Genomic DNA, 19,350 nt, shown 5'->3' with positions numbered 1-19,350 from the left:
CAAAAAATAGACATCATATCTGATAATGATATCGATATTAAAGAATCATACCAAACAAAGTAAATATTGAAAGTTACACGATACAAAGGGCATCGTAATTCCTTTACAAGAAAATAATCTGCTCCTGATTCCAGAAAAATACAGCACGCAGTTTTGGTATAAAAATATAATTATATTATTCTATTTTGTCTAATGAAACAAAGTTTTAAAAACCCTATACCTTTAGTTCGAAATAATTGGTAATAAAATCAAATTTTAATATTTGGCCATTTAATGTTCTGGAAATAAAAGCCAAAAAGATACAATTTTGCACAATTAGAATCACAATTTTTACAGATTTGGCCCAAGTCTAAGCATTCAAAATCTTGAGTTTAGGCTAAGGGTTTACTCATTATTGTAATATTTTATGTTAATTTTGATAATTGCTTATAAATGATATTAGAAAATGTGCTTTCAGAAATTAGAATGAATAACTTGAAATTAATCTTTGTTTAAGTAATGGAGCCTGGATTGATTGTCACAGCAAACGCACAGTGGCGTAGCGTCGTAGGGGCAAGGACCCGTTTTTTGGCCCTTATTATCAAAAATGTGTTAAATCTTCAAATTTTACTTTTATTGACAGTTCATTCTTAATAAAGGATTATGATGTAGCTATTTTTCATTTGCCCCACCCCCAATCAAAAAAAAAAGATTGCAGTATTTGTCTGTAGTCAGGAGTAGGCACTGAATAAATTTATGGTGAGAACAATATAATTATTCCAGCATAGTTTTCTGCATGAATATTGGTCTTTTTTAGGAATGGTTTAAAGGAAAAAGTCATAAAGATTGTAACATGTGAACCACTGGTTTATTGTATTTGTATCGGTTTCAGTTCCTTACATGAAAATACTGCTGTGTGTGGCACTTTGGAGTCATTTGTTACCAAACACCAAACGCATGGACTCAAGATGGCGTAATGACTAATATCTATGCGATCCAGGCATCTGCGGCCAACATATCCTAAATGTTGACGTCTTCATTAGTTCATATTACGTAAAAAGAAAACTCTGTCACAAAATTCGCAAGGTATAAAATATATTGTTCAACATTCATGTTGTCAAACAATTTTTTAAAAGTTTAAATCCGTTGGAATGGGAGAATGAACTTCAGTTGTGAATTTTGTTTGTATGACTAACAAATTAATATGGACTATTCAAGAAATTCCGGGAAATGTGAGGCACTAGCTGATTGGGATTATATAGGGATTAGTCGGTTGGTGCAATCCAGGGGTACATGTGTGCAGCGTTTTGTACATGTGTAATTTCTTGACCATGCAACCCATGGATGTTAGAAACAACGAAATAGTCAGCTGCTCACTGCTCTTCTTCAGGGAAATCACTACATAGCATTCGAGTGAACCCTGGAATCCCGCCGTGTTTTGCGATTTCCTTCTTGTTAGCATCATTTACGGCAAGCTTATCCAGTCCTCGTAGTCACTCTAGTGCTAAAGATGGTACATTCCTAGTTCGCGATATCTTCGTTGAAGAAGGGATCTCTGGTGGAGAAGGCATCTTTCAATAGTAAGAATAAATTAGTGGTTTCAAGGCTACTCTCCTCTTCATCAATTACAATTTCCTCACTATTCAGATGCCTTTCGAAGTTAGAGATTGCATTTGCTTTTCGATAAACACTGATTAGTTTAGTTGGAAGAAGGGGCTATGGTGCACCCCTCTAATCGACGTCTCATGGTAGATCAGTAGAAAATGCGTAGAAAACGATAAGTTGTGTTAACCAATTTTAAAAGCGTCTTCCAACCCCGTCGTTAGTTGTCTGAAGAAGTATGCTCTGTTCCTCATCAACTTTAAGCGAGCATAATAAGGAACTTTGCTTTCATGACACTGTCTCCACAAGCCAGATATATTCCAAAGACCGAGAGTGCGTTTGCTTTTTGATAAATACTGATGTTTTTTAATGACCCTGGATCGCCATTATACTCTTTAAAAAAAATATATTTCCACACCTTGTACACTTATACAGTGGACTTCGTCACTACTCTTTTGAAACGTCAGGAGATAAATTGACATCCATTGCCACGATCTATCTAAGTGAATTTCGAATTGGCTGTTCTTTTTTGTAATGAACCCCGACTAGGGTTGCCAAACCTGGTAAAAATTTGGGCAATTTATCAAGTTGTCCGCCAAGAGCTTTCTGTTTACCAGATTGATCCAAATACAACACAATGCTTAACAAGACCCTCTAATATCTATAGTAATGTACTACTATTGATATGCGTAGAGGTAAATGTAAACAGAAAGCAAATTAAACTACTACGCTACTAAAATTTGGTACACTCACCGGCTTTCACCGGCTTCACCGGCGTCTTCAGCAGATATCTACATGTACTACCAATATCTACAGAGATTGAGTGATTGGTGAGTGAATCACCACATGAAGGGACGAAGGGATATTTTTGGAATTCTATCTTTGTATTATTGTCAGGGATTCCTATAGCTTAGATCATTCTTACATCAATGCCTGCCGATGGATCATGTCTATATGCACATGATAAACTACGACATTTAAGTTAATGTTCGCGTCCATTTGTATTGCCTGTCTTCTTCTGAACACATGTATTATTTTAGAAATTATATATCTTAACGCATATCGCAAAATGTCTACAAAAGGCATTGTGTCAATGTGTAAGCTACACGAACACCAGGGAATCATTCCCAGATCAGGGAGGAAACAGCTTGCCAATATATTTTAAAATATTTATTAATTTGTAAGATATAAAATATATGGTGTTTTAAATCTGACAAATATGAAACTGTTAGAATCTAAGAGTAATAGTGCCGTGCTCGTTAATTTAATGATACAAAAATGGATAATTTTGCTTTATATTTTCTCTGATACCCTTCAACCCAATATAAAGATGTATTAATTTGGTTTTATTGTTATTAGTTTCCATTGGTTGAGGATGGTGTGTTAAATGTTGTGTATACCGATAGATATGCTTTAAATCCAATAAATATTTCACTCTGCGATGCAAGGTGCCTGCATGCTGCAAGTCAAGGTCAACATCATTGTACATGGATGATGGATTCATGAATATTAACATTTAGGTGACGTGGATATACACATTATTATTATTACTCGATTTTTTTCGTCAGGCTCAATAATATTATGTGCACCCTGGAAGTGTAAAACTGGGTTGGAGAAAGTACGATTGGCGAACCGAAGAAGGGGGTGGGTAGGGCTGATGATAAGTAAATTTTGGGAGGTCAATTAATGGTTTTCGGCTTAACAATATTTGGCACCCAATATTAGGGGCACCTTTACATATTTCGCAATAAAATATGTCTTAAAGGACTATCAAATTTTATTTTTTTGCACCTTTTTAATAGCATAGACGTGCTATGCATAGCCTGCTAGTGGTTATAAGCCGAAAGCCGTATATTAAAGAAAAAAAGAGGATATTTTATATAAAACTTTTTCAAGCAAAATTGTCATTTCAAAAATACCTAATGACAATTTTGACGATTTATCCTTATTATTTAAGTATAAGATCCATGATGTTTGCAAATTGTATAAATTCTAGCACACTCTAGCATTACTTTTCTTAATTGTTTATAATTATAACTACCATTATTTTCAGCGTAAATTAGCAGCAGAGGAATCCGCATTTCCTTAACAATGCTTGTGCATAAAATACAAATTTGATGCACAGATGATCATGCCATAGAGCTCAATCTAAAATATAGCTCTATGATCAATTTACATACCATATGATAGTGCCCTCTTGTACCTATCTAAATTATGGTATTTTGTATAATCAATTTTATGTCGCATTGTATTTTGAAGAAAAAAAAAACCCGATAATTTGATTAATTGATTCCCTTGTGAATCAGTATTCTACTCGATTACTTCCTTCAAGTGTCAATCTGTCTTTCTCTTTCTCTCCATAAATTTTCTTTTTCTCTCCATAAATATTCCTTTCTCTCCCCTTACTTCTTTTTCCCTTTCTCCCCATAATTCATTCATTTATTTATTTATTTATTTATTTATTTATTTATTTATTTATTTATTTATTTATTTATTTATTTATTTAATTAATTAATTAATTATTTATTTATCTATTTATTTATTTATTTATTTATTTATTTATTTATTTATTTATTTATTTTCTTTCTTTCTTTCTTTCTTTCTTTCTGATTTTCTTTCTTTCTTTCTTTCTTTCTTTCTTTCTTTCTTTCTTTCTTTCTTTCTTTCTTTCTTTCTTTCTTTCTTTCTTTCTTTCTTTCTTTCTTTCTTTCTTTCTTTCTTTCTTTCTTTCTTTCTTTCTTTCTTTCTTTCTTTCTTTCTTTCTTTCTTTGGGTGGGTGATGTTGGTGTGGGGTTTGTTATGTGTATTTTTACTCTAGACTAATTATTTGAGTGTAGGGGTGTTTGGACAGTACGTTTTGTGGGACACGGGGTGACAGGTGACTCTAGTCGTTTGAAAAAACATTCAGAGGTAGTAAAAAATGGCGAACATCTAACCTTTAAAGGGGGATCCAGTTGACCAGGCAAACTTTCAAGGACAACCCGATTAAGTAGGCTTAAAATATAATCAAGTCAATGTTCACCTCAATACCACCAAACTTTGTACAGCTCCCAACTTAATGTGTTTTCCAGATATTTATAGTGGCCTTTAAGGGCTCTGGTATGAGCGTTTCGACAGTATTTTGTGTGGGACATGAGAGCACATCAGACATATCGAATTGCATTCTGAATACGAAGAATGTCCTTCTGATATCAAATAATTCGCAATGTAATACATTTTATGGCAAATGATTAAAAATTGATATTTTTGATATTTAACAGTCCTCGAAGTAAACGTTATCAATCTGCTGATATGTACTTAAAGTGTATGTAGCTGAGATAAAAAGCCAACGATCAATTGAAAATTTTGACCTTTCGTATTGAAGATATCGATATTTTCCCCAGAAAAGACCAACAAAATAAAAAAAGGTCTTTTGGGGAAAGAATGTATATCTTCAATTTGAAAGGTCAAAATTTCAATTGACTCGTCGGCTTTTCCTCCCAGCTACATACACTTTAAAATATATCATTAGATTTATAAAGTTTACTTCGAGGATTGTTAAATATCATATTTAAAAAATGTCAAATTTTAATAGTTTGTCTTAAAATTTGTATTATATCGCGAATTAAAAAAAAAAATCAAAATTATTTGATATCAGAAGGACATTCTTCGTATTCAAAATGCAATTCGATATGTCTGATGTGCTCTCATGTCCCACAAAAAATACTGAGTTTGGTATTACACCACAACTAACATTGTCCACACGTTTATATCAATGTTATTGATTGCAAGTTGCATCTCTGTGATGTATTCCACAAGATAATGAAGAATGCGGCTGGAAATTTGATTAATTATGGGTTTATTACTCAGAAAATCAAACTTGCAAATGAGAAACATGTAAAAATGACTTAGGCAGTTTTGTTATGAGGGTGACGCTTTTATATTTCATTCCCTTATTTTATATTCTGCTCTATCAACGTTATATATTTTTGCTTCTCCATTCCATTCCATTAGATCACAACACTGTAATTTGTATGCTAAATGTAATTATATAATGGAACAGTCCATATTTCATTTCATGAAAATATTCTTTCAATTGTACACTAAAATAAACATTCAATTATGTTTAATATCTGCATTCTATTTCTATTCTATTCTATTCTATTCTATTCTATTCTATTCTATTCTATTCTATTTATTCAACGCCTACATTTGAGAACGAGTCCTGATTTATATTTGTCATAATTTCGTCATAAGAAATGGTATGGTTTGTTTCTACTTTTTGTACACTTTCTTTAGTCACTTTTCGAGACACATATCTGGGTAATTAATTAACATGATTAAGAAGGCCACCATTTATGGACAACACTGTATGAATTATGTAACTTACATTTCGCACTTTTACATTAAATCTATGTATGTATCTTGCTCAGAATAAAAATTCCCTTTAAAAGGGAAGGCCAGCGTCAATGCAGAAGAGGTCTTGTAAATAGTTTGGGTCACCGTGAAAGGCATTTTTAGGATCACGCTTACATCCATGTTACATGACAGTTCACCAAACCATCAATGGTGAGAACATGCACACTGAAACAGCAAAACACATTAACTCCTATAACTCCTGTCAACTCTTTAATTCATTACTCCAAATTGTTCTGTATTTTTGTCTTTACTGCTTTTTACCCATGCTTATTATAAAAATCAAGAAATACACTGCAGTTGTTAGTTAATTCGCTATGTTAACTCAACTTAAATGCACATTTTATTTTAAAATAATTTTATATTATTTCGCAATGTATAGTTTACTATAAAGTAGATAGTGGCAAGCACATGATAAAGGACTGATCATTCACTACAATCTTCACTTTTAAACTGTATTTTTTGAATGTGTTGATTGTTAGTCCGAAACTCCTGCAAAGCTATGGACATGGCATCTTACCTACTCCATTCTGTAGTCTGCATTGTGTGTTTTCTCAGTCTTCAATCATTTTGTTGAATGTAATTTTATGAATCAAATAAAAAAGATAGAAATTGGCCTCACTTTAGTTATGTGTCATTTTACAGTATTTATCATTTATAAAGTAAGACAATAATTTATTTATTTTCTATAAGTGCATGTCAAAATATGGGATATATTGTTCAATATTATAGCTAGCCCTAAAAACTTTATTTTCAATCGGATTTTCCCGTTGAAAAGACAAAACTGATGTTAAAGATAGCAATAATATCATCAATAACATTTTGAGTCAATTTTATCCATAAAACGATACAGGATAGGATAGATAATTAGTTTGACTTCAATGTGGTCCATATAATGAAGATTTTGATTCCACAACATTATTAGATCTGTTATCAACATATCAATTATGCACTCACAGGCAACCAAACATCATGCTATGCTCCACTGATATGACCTCGTGATCATTCCCCCGCTTTTTGATATGCTGATTGCTGAACAAGTTTATGTTTATATGTGTAGGCCTAACCTATGATAACTTTTTTAAGTCATAATTAATTCAAACATAACTTTGGCAATACTCAATCGTTTTCGTTCGTTGAAACGGCAAAACATACTTTCTTTTCCTTGCAAATCGAATTAGCAGACATCAAAAACATTTCCACCACGAGAAGTAAAAAAATAATTCATACCAATAGAAGAAGGCTATAATCTTAGCTAATCTTTAGTGTACACAAACCCCATCTCAGAATTAGGTACCAGCGCCCTATGCGCTGGCGAAAAGGTTCAGGTCATAAAGATCGTATTTGTGACCAGCTCCAACAAAACCCGGAACAAGTCGCCAGGCATGTTTTTGAGCTGAGTTATAGTTACATGTGACATTGCAATAAAAGAAATTTTTGAATTCTTAATTTGATGGTATTTGATCTTGGGACTAAGTAAGTGGACTTTCAAATCCTTGAAAGTACTTATTTAAAAAGAGGTTTATTTGATCAATAATTTACAGTTGAACTATGATAATCCCTTTTCAATCCTGTGTAAAGCAGTAAACTAATTAGCCCATTATTCAGAATAGCCGTTCGGCAAAATTATCAATGTATCATTTACAAAAGTATCCATATCTTGAAAAGTATTGATGCTATGTATATAATTTTGGTATCATTTTGAAACTTATTGCCCATTTTAGGTTCGACGGGTGTCAAAACCTAAATGTCGGACAAAACTGTACCATCATACCCATTAAACCGATTTGACCATGACCTATTTGGCGATGTTACCTATGTACACTACATCCAAGATGGTGGAAATTATTCTAAACTTGAACTGTTCTTCAAGACGAACAATTTGAGATCATTTTGATTAAAATCGGAGCACTGTTTAGGTTTTCAGGCATTATCGTGTTTCTCCACCCGATGACGTCAGCAATAAATTTGACCCCCTAGCTTACTGAAAAAAAGTAATAACATAAAATCACCTCGAATGACCTGTCAGAAATAAAATTCCTCTTAAAAAGGACAAGTAGCGACCAAGATGATTCATTAGTCTCTATAATACTAATCGTGTTTTACCACCGTCGCCTATACTTGCCCCAGTGGCGTACAAGCTGCTTTGATTGGCCACTAGATACATTTAAATGTAGTTGTATTCATACGTTTTAACAATTTCTGAACTGTGATTCTGAGCAGTTTAGGTACGGGTCGTGGAATACAGGGGGAAACATTGGACGATTGTGCTTTCTGATAAAGTACATGTATTACGGTTATAAGCATCCCCATTACAAGTAAATTTATATACGTGTGCTTAAGGGCTGGGGTATGAACGTTTGGACAGTATTTATTGTGTGACATTAGAGCACACCAGACATATCGAATTGCATTCTGAATACGAAGAATGTCCTTCTGATATCAAATAATTTAGATTTTTTGAAATTCGCAATGTAATACACATTTTATGGCAAATGGTTAAAAAATGATATTTTGATATTTAACAGTACTCGAAGTAAACTTTATAAATCTGATGATTTATACTTAAAGTGTATGTAGGTGGGATGAAAAGCCGACGATCAATTGAAAATTTTGAACTTTCATATTGAAGATATGAATTTTTTCCCAAAACACCAAAAAATGAGGTCTTTTTGGGAAAAAATCCATATCTTCAATATGAAAGGTCAAAATGTTCAATTGATCGTCGGCTTTTCCTCCCAGCTACATACACTTTAAGAATATATCATTAGATTTATAAAATTAACTTCGAGGACTGTTATATATCAAAAATGTGAAAAATATCAAATTTTAATAATTTGTCATAAAATTTGTATTATATCGTGAATTTCAAAACTATTTGATATCAGAAAGACATTCTTCGTATTCAGAATGCAATTCGATATGTCTGATGTGCTCTCATGTCCCACAAAAAATACTGTCGAAACCCTCAAAACGCTCATTCCAGATCCCTTAACTTGAATCGTAATCCATGTTTTTAAGTATCTCAACTATTATACAGAGTATAGTTTAAAAAGTTATCACCGTCATTTTCTTCTGTTCGTATGATTTACTTTGCCATTGCAACACCTGGTCTTTACGATCCTTACTCTTCTTCAAATATTTCCTCAAAAGCCACCTCAAACTCGAAGCGCGTTCTAGCATCCATGATGCATTCATAAGTGACCTCGAGATCGTCGTAAAACGCGTTCTTATCTTCGCAATATTTGACATACTAATTCTCCAGATGTCTGCCCTTGAATGTCTTGAAGGCTTCAGAGAGCTTGGTGAGTTCGTTGTCCTTCAACCAATCTTGTACGTCTTCTTGGCTCCATTGACGAACAGCTAGATTGCCCAATGCTTCCCTTTTCTGTAGATTTTCCGGCAGCACCTTGGACCTCTTGTAAGGTAGAATTAATTGGTCCTGTATCAAAAAGATATCAAAATGGAAATAATATTACAAACCGATTCTTATCTTATCGACAGATATTTTAACAGTGCACACAATTCACACATAAACTGTATTTGTTTGCATACAGTTTGCAAACGCCATACACTTTACTATATTTAAAGGGTAATATTGTAGACTGCAACGTGTCAACCTATATGGATGTAGGCAAGAGCATTCCTTCTCTTTTACACACTCATATGGTACTGAAAAACGTACTTACCGTCAATTTCATCAACGTCATCACCAAGAGCAGATTGTATAGCAGCAAGTATTCCCGGCATCTTGGTGTCCAACTGCTTTGGTGATGTGATATCATGATATAGGGTGGTGAGGCCTATGATTCCCAACCAGCCATCAGGTTTATACTTGGGTTCTAGAAGTAGTGGAACGATGGGTTTCTCCTTCGTAAATGAATATTGTGCCTCTAAGGAAAGAAAATTAGACTTCAAAGAAATGAACGGTTTTCAATATTTTGGTGAAAAATGCCTGCTGAAGATGAACTTGAAAGATATGAAAACCTGCTTAACGTGGCTGCCGTGTACAAGTTGATTTGAGATGTATGTTAGAAGCTAAATTGGAAAATATTCGCTAACATTGAGGTTGAAAAAACGGACAGAGATTGATGAACTACTAAGGTGTAAATACAGTAGTCTTGATAATAGTAAAACCAGGAAAAGGATGAATTATAACAATAAGGGGAAAACAAGAATATTAGCTATTTTATATTACCTGCTCGACAATTATTGCTATTCTTGTATTTTTCTGACATACAGACAAGTACAAGTGATGATGTTTCTACAGCTTTTGCCATTGCGTCCAGTAGACTGCCTCCTAGTTAAAAAATGAGAACTTATTTCAGTCATTAATATGAAAGTTATATAGATCGCAGAAACATCCTCTCCTAATGATTCCTACTATCCGTTATCACCGTAATTGTTATTAAACGTAGGCATTTTAGTCCATTAAACCCTTATGTGTAACAATTAAAGCTACTAACAAGATTACATCAGAAAGTATATTTTCATGATGATTTTAGTTGTTTTCTTTTTTATAGCCGGTTTATTTTTGGTATGAAATATTCAAAACTTTACAGGTACTTATAAGACTTACGCATGTGCGTGATATCCATCCACACCTGATATCCAGCGTTTACCAAATTGTCTCGCAGTCTCTTAGTCGTCTCCTGGTTGTCCCATTGGTAGCTTATCATTACTTGAGCCTTTCTGGATAAAGCAGATTTTGCAGGCTGCGAGATGGCCTCTTCGTATCTCGGTGGCACTTCCTTAGATTGACTCGATGCAGGTTTTTTACTTGAAAGGTGACCTTTGATTTGCGCCAGAGCATGGGCACATATCTCTTGCATATGGTGGTTATCTGACTTTGCCAATTTTTCCAGTGCTGAAATTGTACAATATAATATAGATGCAACGTAACAAATCTGAATTTCCACGAGAATGTTTACACTAAGATCAATTATGCTTATCTGCTTATCCCATCTACAACATTCATAGTTGTATACTAATATTTCATAATACCTACCTTTAACCGACGTCTGCATCTCCTTGGATGTCCTGATCTCGTCTATAAATGCCAAATTCCATAGCGCGTGCACGGCTGCACACTGCTCGTCTTCAGAGAAACCATTACGTCGCATTCGAGTAAACACGAAATCACTACGTAGCATTCGAGTAAACACAGGAATTCCGCCGTGTTTTGAGATTTCCCGTTTGTTGGCATCATTGACGGCAAGCTTATTCAGCGCTAGGATTAACTCTTGTGCTGAATCTGTGAATGATTCTGTGCGATGATCTTTGTTAGAGGTCGCATCTTTCAATAGTGACAAACAAAAAGCGACTCCATCGTTAGTTGTTTGAAGAAGACTACTCTCCTCATCATCAACTATATATGCGAGGATGCGAAGGGAGAGTACTTTAACAATCATGATTTCACTATCCAGATACCTTTTGAAGATTGAGACTGCGTTTGCTTTTCGATAGATACTGATGTTTTCGGTACAGTTTTGAATAGCGTTCGATAAAGCATAGTGTATAGATTGTAGTGGTCCTCTATCACCATTATACTCCTTCCTGTACTTATCCATAGCTTGCACCATCAAATGTATGCAGCCGACTTCTCCCAACTCTTTCGAAACTTCAGGAGATGTGTCCGTGATGTTGGCATACATTGTAAGGATGTACCAAATACACTCATAGCCTTGGCTATTTTCCTTCGTAATGAATCCTGACAGTGATTCCCAAACCCTTTTAAAAAGCGTGCCCAAGTTGAGTTTAGATACATGTCCGGCAAGAGCTTTCTGTTTATCAGGTTGTTTCGCAATGCTTAGCAAGACACGACTAATATCGTCAGCAGCTCTTTCTGCGCCATAAGACGTGTAATCCGTGCACTGTTGCAGGTACTGAATGTTTTTCGTTAGCGTTGCTTTCAGCTCTTCTGTAGACATTTCGCGGCTGGACATATAAATACAACAAGAGAAAATGATGTTAGAAGAATGCAAGGCAATTTGAACAGATTCATCAGGTTTGTAGGTAAACAGACTGAATGAATTTCTTTAATTTGCATAAAACCAGAATTTTACTCACGATTGACGGTTTCGTCTATCATAATCATGGTCGATAGACATCTTCAGAATGATGGTGGTTGATCCTCACTTCCGGTTTGTCGGATTCCGACTGTAGATTGTGTATTTTGAAAAGTCAGGAGAGGATGTAGATTTTTTTTACACCTGACAAGGACTGTCTTTCAAAAAGACATTGTGGCACTTTGCATTGAAATATTCTAACTTCACCAAATTTAATTAGAAACCTTGGAGAAAATATATCACCTTTGAAACGTTCTGCTCTCAACAAAAACAAGTTCTCAATCAATTTCAGGCTCCGTTAGTGATCTTTCTGGCTGCCTCCAACCAGTTTAAAGTGATGAAAATTGGGATCAGCAATTTTCTCTATTTATTGTTATCACATCTCTGCTTGTTTAAATCACGACAAGCAGGACCGCTGGCGATTGGATATACTTTAGAGCAGAGGTAGGTGGACAACACTCACAGAGATCAGAATAAAAATAAATCGAGAAGCAAAAAAAAAAAAAAGAAAGAAAAGAAAAGAAAAATCGTACATGATAGCACCCAGTTTTGGTTTGTGGTTTTGAAATATTGCAATTAAACATCGTGTTTGTTTTTAAATATGAGACCCTAAAACCCCAAATATATTTAATACAGTCATTATATTAAAACTATAGCAAACTTTCCATGGTAGAGATTTGACCAAAGACAAATTGGACATAAATTAAATGTAAATTCGGTGTTACACCGCCGCGCTATGGCCGAAAAATTCATTGTGATTTGTAATTATACTAGAATCGGACTCGGGTCCACTGCAAGTGATCTTATTGACAAGCAAAATACAATGTGGTCCTGATCTAGCACCTAAAGACACTTCGATAGCGTTACATAAAGTGTTATCTAACCTGTCTAAAGGGAACTCCACAATAAGAACTTTATGCCCAAATACTTCACATTGCAATGATTCGTCCCATATTTTCCGATCCTCCCTCTTACTTACAGATGATGATCGTTTGGGACTTTCAACAGTAGATCCTGTCGCAAATAATACGACACGTGATGGATGTTTTGCCGACACCAGTTATCAAAATACGAAGTCCATCTTAAGACGGATCTGAAGGAAAATGAAAGATAGCACTTTTTATGTTAATCTTCTGCTGCCTTATCCCCCACTACACTGCAAAATATATTTTACTCCACATTGAGTAAAAAGGTCACAACTCAACAGTTGAGTAAAAATTACTCAAAATTGAGCTCATATAGGTCACATCTCAATTACTCAATATGAGCTCAAATGTTGAGTAATTTTTACTCATTTGTTGAGATGTGACCTATATGAGCTCAATTTTGAGTAATTTCTTACTCAACTGTTAAGATGTTGAATTTTTCTCTGTTTCAAGTAAGAAGACGCTATTTTTTTATTTACTATTATTGACAGAACATGTAGAAAAATGTTAAAAAGAAACTTTGGGGAAAAATATATATATCGTATGTTCCGAAAAATATGCAGTGTATTGTTATGATCCTGCAGATCATGAGGAAACTTCTAATTAATTAGTGTTATGAGTTAATCAATACATTTAGGGTTAAAACCATAATGTACAATATTATAATAGGAAAGTGGTTAATTTTTTCAAACCTGATTTTTTTGGCATATTTGTAATGTTTACACAAGTCCCAAGAGCAAAGTTCGACATAAAGTCATATTATGACTTTAAATCCCCCATAGAACTCCATGTTAAACAACCATAATAGCCAGTAGGATTTCTTTCACTTTACATTGTTATTTATGTTTAAAATGGACAGAATCCCTTCCCAACAGTTATTTCTAATATTATAACAGCATAATAAAATTAAGATTGGTCGTAAATCGTACATTATGGCTTTACTCATTTATATAATTCAATTGTTACACTTCTTAGCAAGCTTAATAGCCACATGCACCACATATGTGATAGTGATTAGCCCTTGCACCAAAATATTAGTGAATAAAACCATGAGTCACACCACAGATCCTGGAACTCAGAGACTGAGCAGATGGTTCGTGGTTGCAGTAATAAAAATCCTTTAAAAGGTATGTACCGGCAAAGGAAGAATTACAATGAGTAACATCAGATTTATTTAAAAAAAAAAAAAAAATGTGGTAAAAATACATTTTTGACTGTAAAGATTATGGTTGTTTGAACATTAAAATTTGAGTCAAAAATCTATTTGTTGTGATTCTCTTAAAATCGGCCACGTTCAAGTTCCCAAATTCTGAATTCTGGTGATTTAGTTGGATTTCTTACGTCATTTGGATTTTTATGTTCTTTACGTTATTAAGATGAAAATAAATTCCAAACATTTGGTACCAAATGTGATCCCTCCTGCATAAGAATTTCGGAATCAAATTCTAAAGCACAACCTAAAAGTGCCCTCCCGTAAAATTCCCAACATCAAATACAGGCACGGAACCTTAATTCTTATTGGGATTTCAGAGGAGGGAGCTCTCTATTTGCAAATGAAATTTACCCCATTTTCTTCGGAGGGGGGGGGGCATGAATATGTCGGTGACCGGAGTCAATTTTTTTATGATCCCCATATCGCGGGCTAATTTTGTGTGTGACCCCACTAGTATCTTGGGTCGAATTTTTTTATGACCCGCCCCCCTTCCGCCTACACAGACTCAAGACAAATTATTCATTGCTGGAACTAGAGCGCGGAGCGCGCGAAAACTTTAGAGCAAAGAAAGTGCACGGAGCGCGTTAACATTTTGATAATAAATGTAAAGGAGGCGCGCAGAGCGCAAAAAAAGGCGTACATTTTGATTCTTGAGCTAAAGAATGAGTCACCAGTCCTTAAAAATTCTATAACCCCCCTATTTTGGTGTTAAAAATTATAACCACCCCCCCTATTTTTGGTCTAAAAACTCTATGACCCCCAGTATACTCATGACCCTCTCCGAAGAAAATGAAAGCCCCCTTATTGACCATGCATATTCCTGTGATGAAGACCTGAATTAATGTTCTGTACTGATTTATAGGTGAATCAGAAGAAGAATACTCAACCTGGTATAATTTGTCTCTAATGCGGTAACTGATGAGTTTTAACATTAATTGCTACCCTTGGGTACACTCTTAGAAAAAAGGGTTCTTCAATGGTTCTTCAAAATGATATAGGGCTCGTTCACGAACCATGTGCGCTTGAAGAACCTTCAAATGTTCGCTAGAAGTCTCAATGGGGTTCTCGCGGTGAAAATAAGGTTCTTCACAGCTATAGGGTTCCACAAGGAACCCCTGTTTTAATTGAAAAGGGCTCCTACACTGTTAAAATAAAATTAAACAAGTTGTTTAAAATTTTAAACAACCACAAGTTACCAGGTGAATCGCTCAATAGTTGTTTAAAAATTAAACAACTCAAAATTGTTTAATTATTAAACAGTTTGTTGTTTAAAATGTTGACCAAGATTTAAACAACTGTTGTTTAGTGGTATAATTAAACAACTTAGTTGTGTAAGCCTAGATTAAACAACAGTGTTTAAATTGTAAACGGTTGTTTAAAGAAGGTTGTTTAAAAATATGTTTTTATTCACTGAATGTTGTTTACGTTTTATCAAACATTTTACTTGTATGTGTACACGTTTTACATTGAAATCGTTCGCTATTCTATGTATACATGCTGCTGCTAAAACTGAATGTGATTTTGTGATCTGTGTGGTAAAAAACTGAGCATAATATTGCTGATGTTAACTATAAGCTTACCTGTACAAGCATACTGTATCTTACAACACAGTAAGCTTACAGGCATAGTATCAATTTTTTTAACCACATTTACATAAATAGAGAGCGATACAGGCCTAAAACTTGTACACTTGCTGTATAAAGTTCAATAAAATTCCTTCGCTTCTCTCCACACATGCATGCTTGTCAAAACGGCCATCTTGGATTATGCAAATAATATTAAACAACTCGATGTTTAAAATGCCGATTTGGCGGTAAATTAGCATTTTTAAACAACTCTGTTTAAATTGATTATTTTGCCTTTTCATTTGTTGTTGTTTAAAACAATCAAGCTCCAATTTTTTGATTTTGAACAACTCTGTTTACTTTTCTGAACAACATTCTTTTAAACAGCAAAATTTTAAACAGTGTTCTAACGGTGTAGTGCACGTATTACATACTACTGAAACGCAGGGCAAACGCTATTTAACACCACGGATTTTATATTTTTAAGCATAATACAACTTGAAGACCGTACTTTTAAGCATAATTTCTAGAGTACGTGTCACCATGCTTCAAAGAACCTTATTGCAGAGGCTGTTTGAAGAACCATAGTGTGCCATATATGCGACAAACTTGAAGAACCTTTAAAGGTTCAACAAATAACCTTTTTGATAGGGTTTTTCAAAGAACCCTTATCATGAAGGTTCTTTGAAGAACCGTAGGGTTCCATATACGGGACAAAATGGGAGAACCTTTAGAGGTTCAATAAAGAACCTTTGTGATATGGTTCTTCAAAGAACCCTATCACAAAGGTTCTTTGGAGACCCTTTAGAGGTCCCATGAAGCACCTTTTTGATAGGGTTCTTCAAAGAACCCCAATGTAAAGGTTCCTTGGAAGAACCCTTGAGGGTTCCATATACGGGACAAGGTCAAGAACCCTTAGGGGTTCCAACTTCACCTGTTTTCTAAGTGTGTACGCAACAGTATAAAGGTATAGAGATAAAGGCACGGTGGGAGGATGAGTGGTAACTCTTTCCCTTTTTTTCATTCTGAAGTTTCATTTTTCCTCAGAGACACTACTCCACATTTTTTATGTCATGTTTCTTATAAACCTCAGAACCAAACACTATGCCAAGTATAAAAGTATCAAAAACTTCATAATTTTAGTGCGTCCAAGATTTAAAACTTCGCGAAGTGGCTCTTGACTGTTTCATGCTATACAAAATAGCTGGATGACTGCACGCGCTTACATTTTTCTTTTGACTTTATATACATACCATTATTTTTGGGATAGATTGTAGCCCATCACCTGATTCTGTTTCTCAGAAACGCATGAATCATCTTCTCTGCATCAATGTAGGGCCTGATGTTCCAAGCACGACTTGCACACAATAATGGCATCTATACATGAACATGAACATTGTATTTTTAATACTACAGCTAAATCATAGCGGGTTTTTGATACAATCTCGTGTTGGTGCATTCATGGTAATGACATGATGAAGCAACAACGCTATTGAATCAGTAGCTTAGGCCGTATAAAATTAATGCTCTGATTCTCGTCCCCTCCTTTCTCAATTTTTGGTATTTCCTTTTTTAGATTTTCCATTTTGTTTTTAAATCTTTGGAATGATTTATGAAAACTTCATACACATAAATAAGTTAATAAATAAATAAGAACAAGGATAATTTCCAAGTCTTTGTTGTGGTACTCTAGGGGGTTATCCCTCAGAATCTCACATTTGAAAAAAAAAAGGCTTCATCCTTTCCTCAAGCACTGTTGAAAAGGCCCGAAAACTACTGACAATGCTCATTTTACATTGAAAAAAACCCCAAAACATCCCTTCCTAATCAATTCATGAAAATCCTCTGGACGAGAACTAAAACATTAATTTTATACGGCCTTAAATTGGTGGTGACGACACCAAAAGTGTTTTTTTTTACGTGTAACCTATATTTCTTCTAAAAAACCCGAATTTTATAATAATAATAACAATTAATGCCCGGGGGGATCACTCACATAAATGGTCTGTACGCATGCGTGACCAAAAAAACAAGTAAAAAGGGGTGTTTTTTTTTAGGCAAGGCAAGTTACTCGCGTGACGCGTTTAGGGTCTAAAAAACAGCAATTTTCAAGAATAAGGGTAGTTTTCTGAAACTGGACAACTTGTTTAGGGTACCTTTTCAAATTTTTGGTAAATTATGAGTCCGAAAAGGGTACATTTGTTGCATTTTCACCAGCCAAAAACTCATTAGGGGGTAAATTCTACACTAAATTACCTTATTAAGGGGCTAAATTTGCTGGTAGGGTAAAACTCGTTTAGGGGGTGTTTGAAAAAAATTTGGTCACGCATGCGTACACTGTCATATTTGAGTGGCCCCCCCGGGAATTAATGTAAGGCTTCTTACCTGCAGTGCTCTGGTTGTTTCCCATTCTTATGAAATTATAGTTTGACACGATTATATTATATCACAACCAGTGTTTGTGCTCTGTTTGTTGACAGTCTGCATTTCTGGTCTGTACAGGCTGCATGCAATGCATTAAAGATATCTCGTTATTATGGTCTATGATTGATCAGTGACATACGAATTCTCGGTAAGCATGGTAAGTGACATTAGGAGGCCTATATGTGTCTCGGAAAAAGGTGCGTATTCCTGACTGATGGCATTAGATTATTTTATGGCTATATGCCTAATATTAATTGGAATTTGTGAGCATTTTATGTGCTAACATAGCCTGCTAGTTTAAGCCGAAAGTCGCGTAATAAAGACAAAATATGATATTTTACATGAAACTAATATATAGCTGCCCGGCAAACACAAATCGATTTTGACATTATTCGTAAAAAGTTATAAAATGTTGCCAGAAAACGTTTAAATGTCGGGTTATAAAAGGGTATATAAAGAGTATAAAAGGTTTTCATAACACTTTAAAAACAAAACATTTTTTGAAACTGCCCGCAAAATATTTTAACATAATGATAATGTTATTTAAGTGTTAACGAAATATTTAGCAAAAAAAAATATTTGCAAAAACTATTTTACAATACCATTCATACACAGCCTGGAATGAGTCACTGCACCAAGATTTCGCGCACATTTAGAAGGATTGATAACAGATTCACCGACAGTCAGAGAAGGTGATGAACAGGCTACTCTCGAAAACCGTGATGTTAGGTGGACAAGCTCAGTCTTGGCGTCATTTAGAACAAGCTTGTTTTCAACGGCCCAAGACTTCACATCAGCAATACATCCTTCCATTACCTTGACAGCTTGCTCGCGATCGGCAGGGTTATAACAAAGATACAACTGCGTTTGTTGATTACAAAGTTCTGTTGCACTCAATGTTCCGGACGACTGATGTGTAATCCTGATTCAAACTATCCTGCGAAGTTCACTGTTCAGCGAAGTCCACTGTTGACTTGAATTTATATATCCTTTGCTTATAAAATCCTCGCATAGATGACAATTTCCAAAATGCTTGCCCCACTCACTCACTTTCTCCAGGAAGCAGGCTTTTTCTGCACTAATCCACTTTATTGACAGATGTGTTTCGTAAACCAGACTTCAGCAAGGCGACTGAAGAATTATATTCTCCTTGTGGGAATTCAGAGAAGATCACTGTG

The 19,350-nt window shown here is 34.7% G+C and overlaps 1 protein-coding gene and 1 long non-coding RNA gene across 2 annotated transcripts; both read right to left on the bottom strand.

Annotated features, from left to right (window-relative positions):
- Positions 1 to 8,972: 8,972 nt before the first annotated feature.
- On the bottom strand, positions 8,973 to 11,906 carry LOC140145429 (uncharacterized). The gene is made up of 5 exons (XM_072167147.1): positions 10,985 to 11,906; positions 10,556 to 10,843; positions 10,175 to 10,276; positions 9,666 to 9,869; positions 8,973 to 9,418 (listed from the first exon to the last, which is right to left on the bottom strand). Exons 1-5 carry the CDS (start codon positions 11,904 to 11,906, stop codon positions 9,270 to 9,272), a joined length of 1,665 nt encoding a protein of 554 aa, XP_072023248.1. The 3' UTR covers positions 8,973 to 9,269.
- Positions 11,907 to 13,042: 1,136 nt separating this feature from the next.
- On the bottom strand, positions 13,043 to 18,244 carry LOC140145431 (uncharacterized). The gene is made up of 3 exons (XR_011858056.1): positions 18,134 to 18,244; positions 17,002 to 17,125; positions 13,043 to 13,137 (listed from the first exon to the last, which is right to left on the bottom strand). It is a non-coding gene; the product is annotated as an uncharacterized lncRNA (long non-coding RNA).
- Positions 18,245 to 19,350: the final 1,106 nt, after the last annotated feature.

The sequence above is a fragment of the Amphiura filiformis genome, unplaced genomic scaffold (genome assembly GCF_039555335.1).
Source record: "Amphiura filiformis unplaced genomic scaffold, Afil_fr2py scaffold_264, whole genome shotgun sequence".
Taxonomy (NCBI): Eukaryota; Metazoa; Echinodermata; class Ophiuroidea; order Amphilepidida; family Amphiuridae; genus Amphiura; species Amphiura filiformis.
Note: the sequence above shows the minus strand (reverse complement) of the source record. Positions and strands in the feature narration are given on the sequence as shown.

Coding starts and splice junctions, on each gene's coding strand:
- LOC140145429 (XM_072167147.1), bottom strand. CDS start 11,906: ATGTCTACAGAAGAGCTGAAAGCAACGCTAACGAAAAACATTCAGTAC. Junction 10,277..10,555: donor GATGGATATCACGCACATGC/GTAAGTCTTATA, acceptor TTTTTTAACTAG/GAGGCAGTCTACTGGACGCA. Junction 9,870..10,174: donor TAGCAATAATTGTCGAGCAG/GTAATATAAAAT, acceptor TTCTTTCCTTAG/AGGCACAATATTCATTTACG.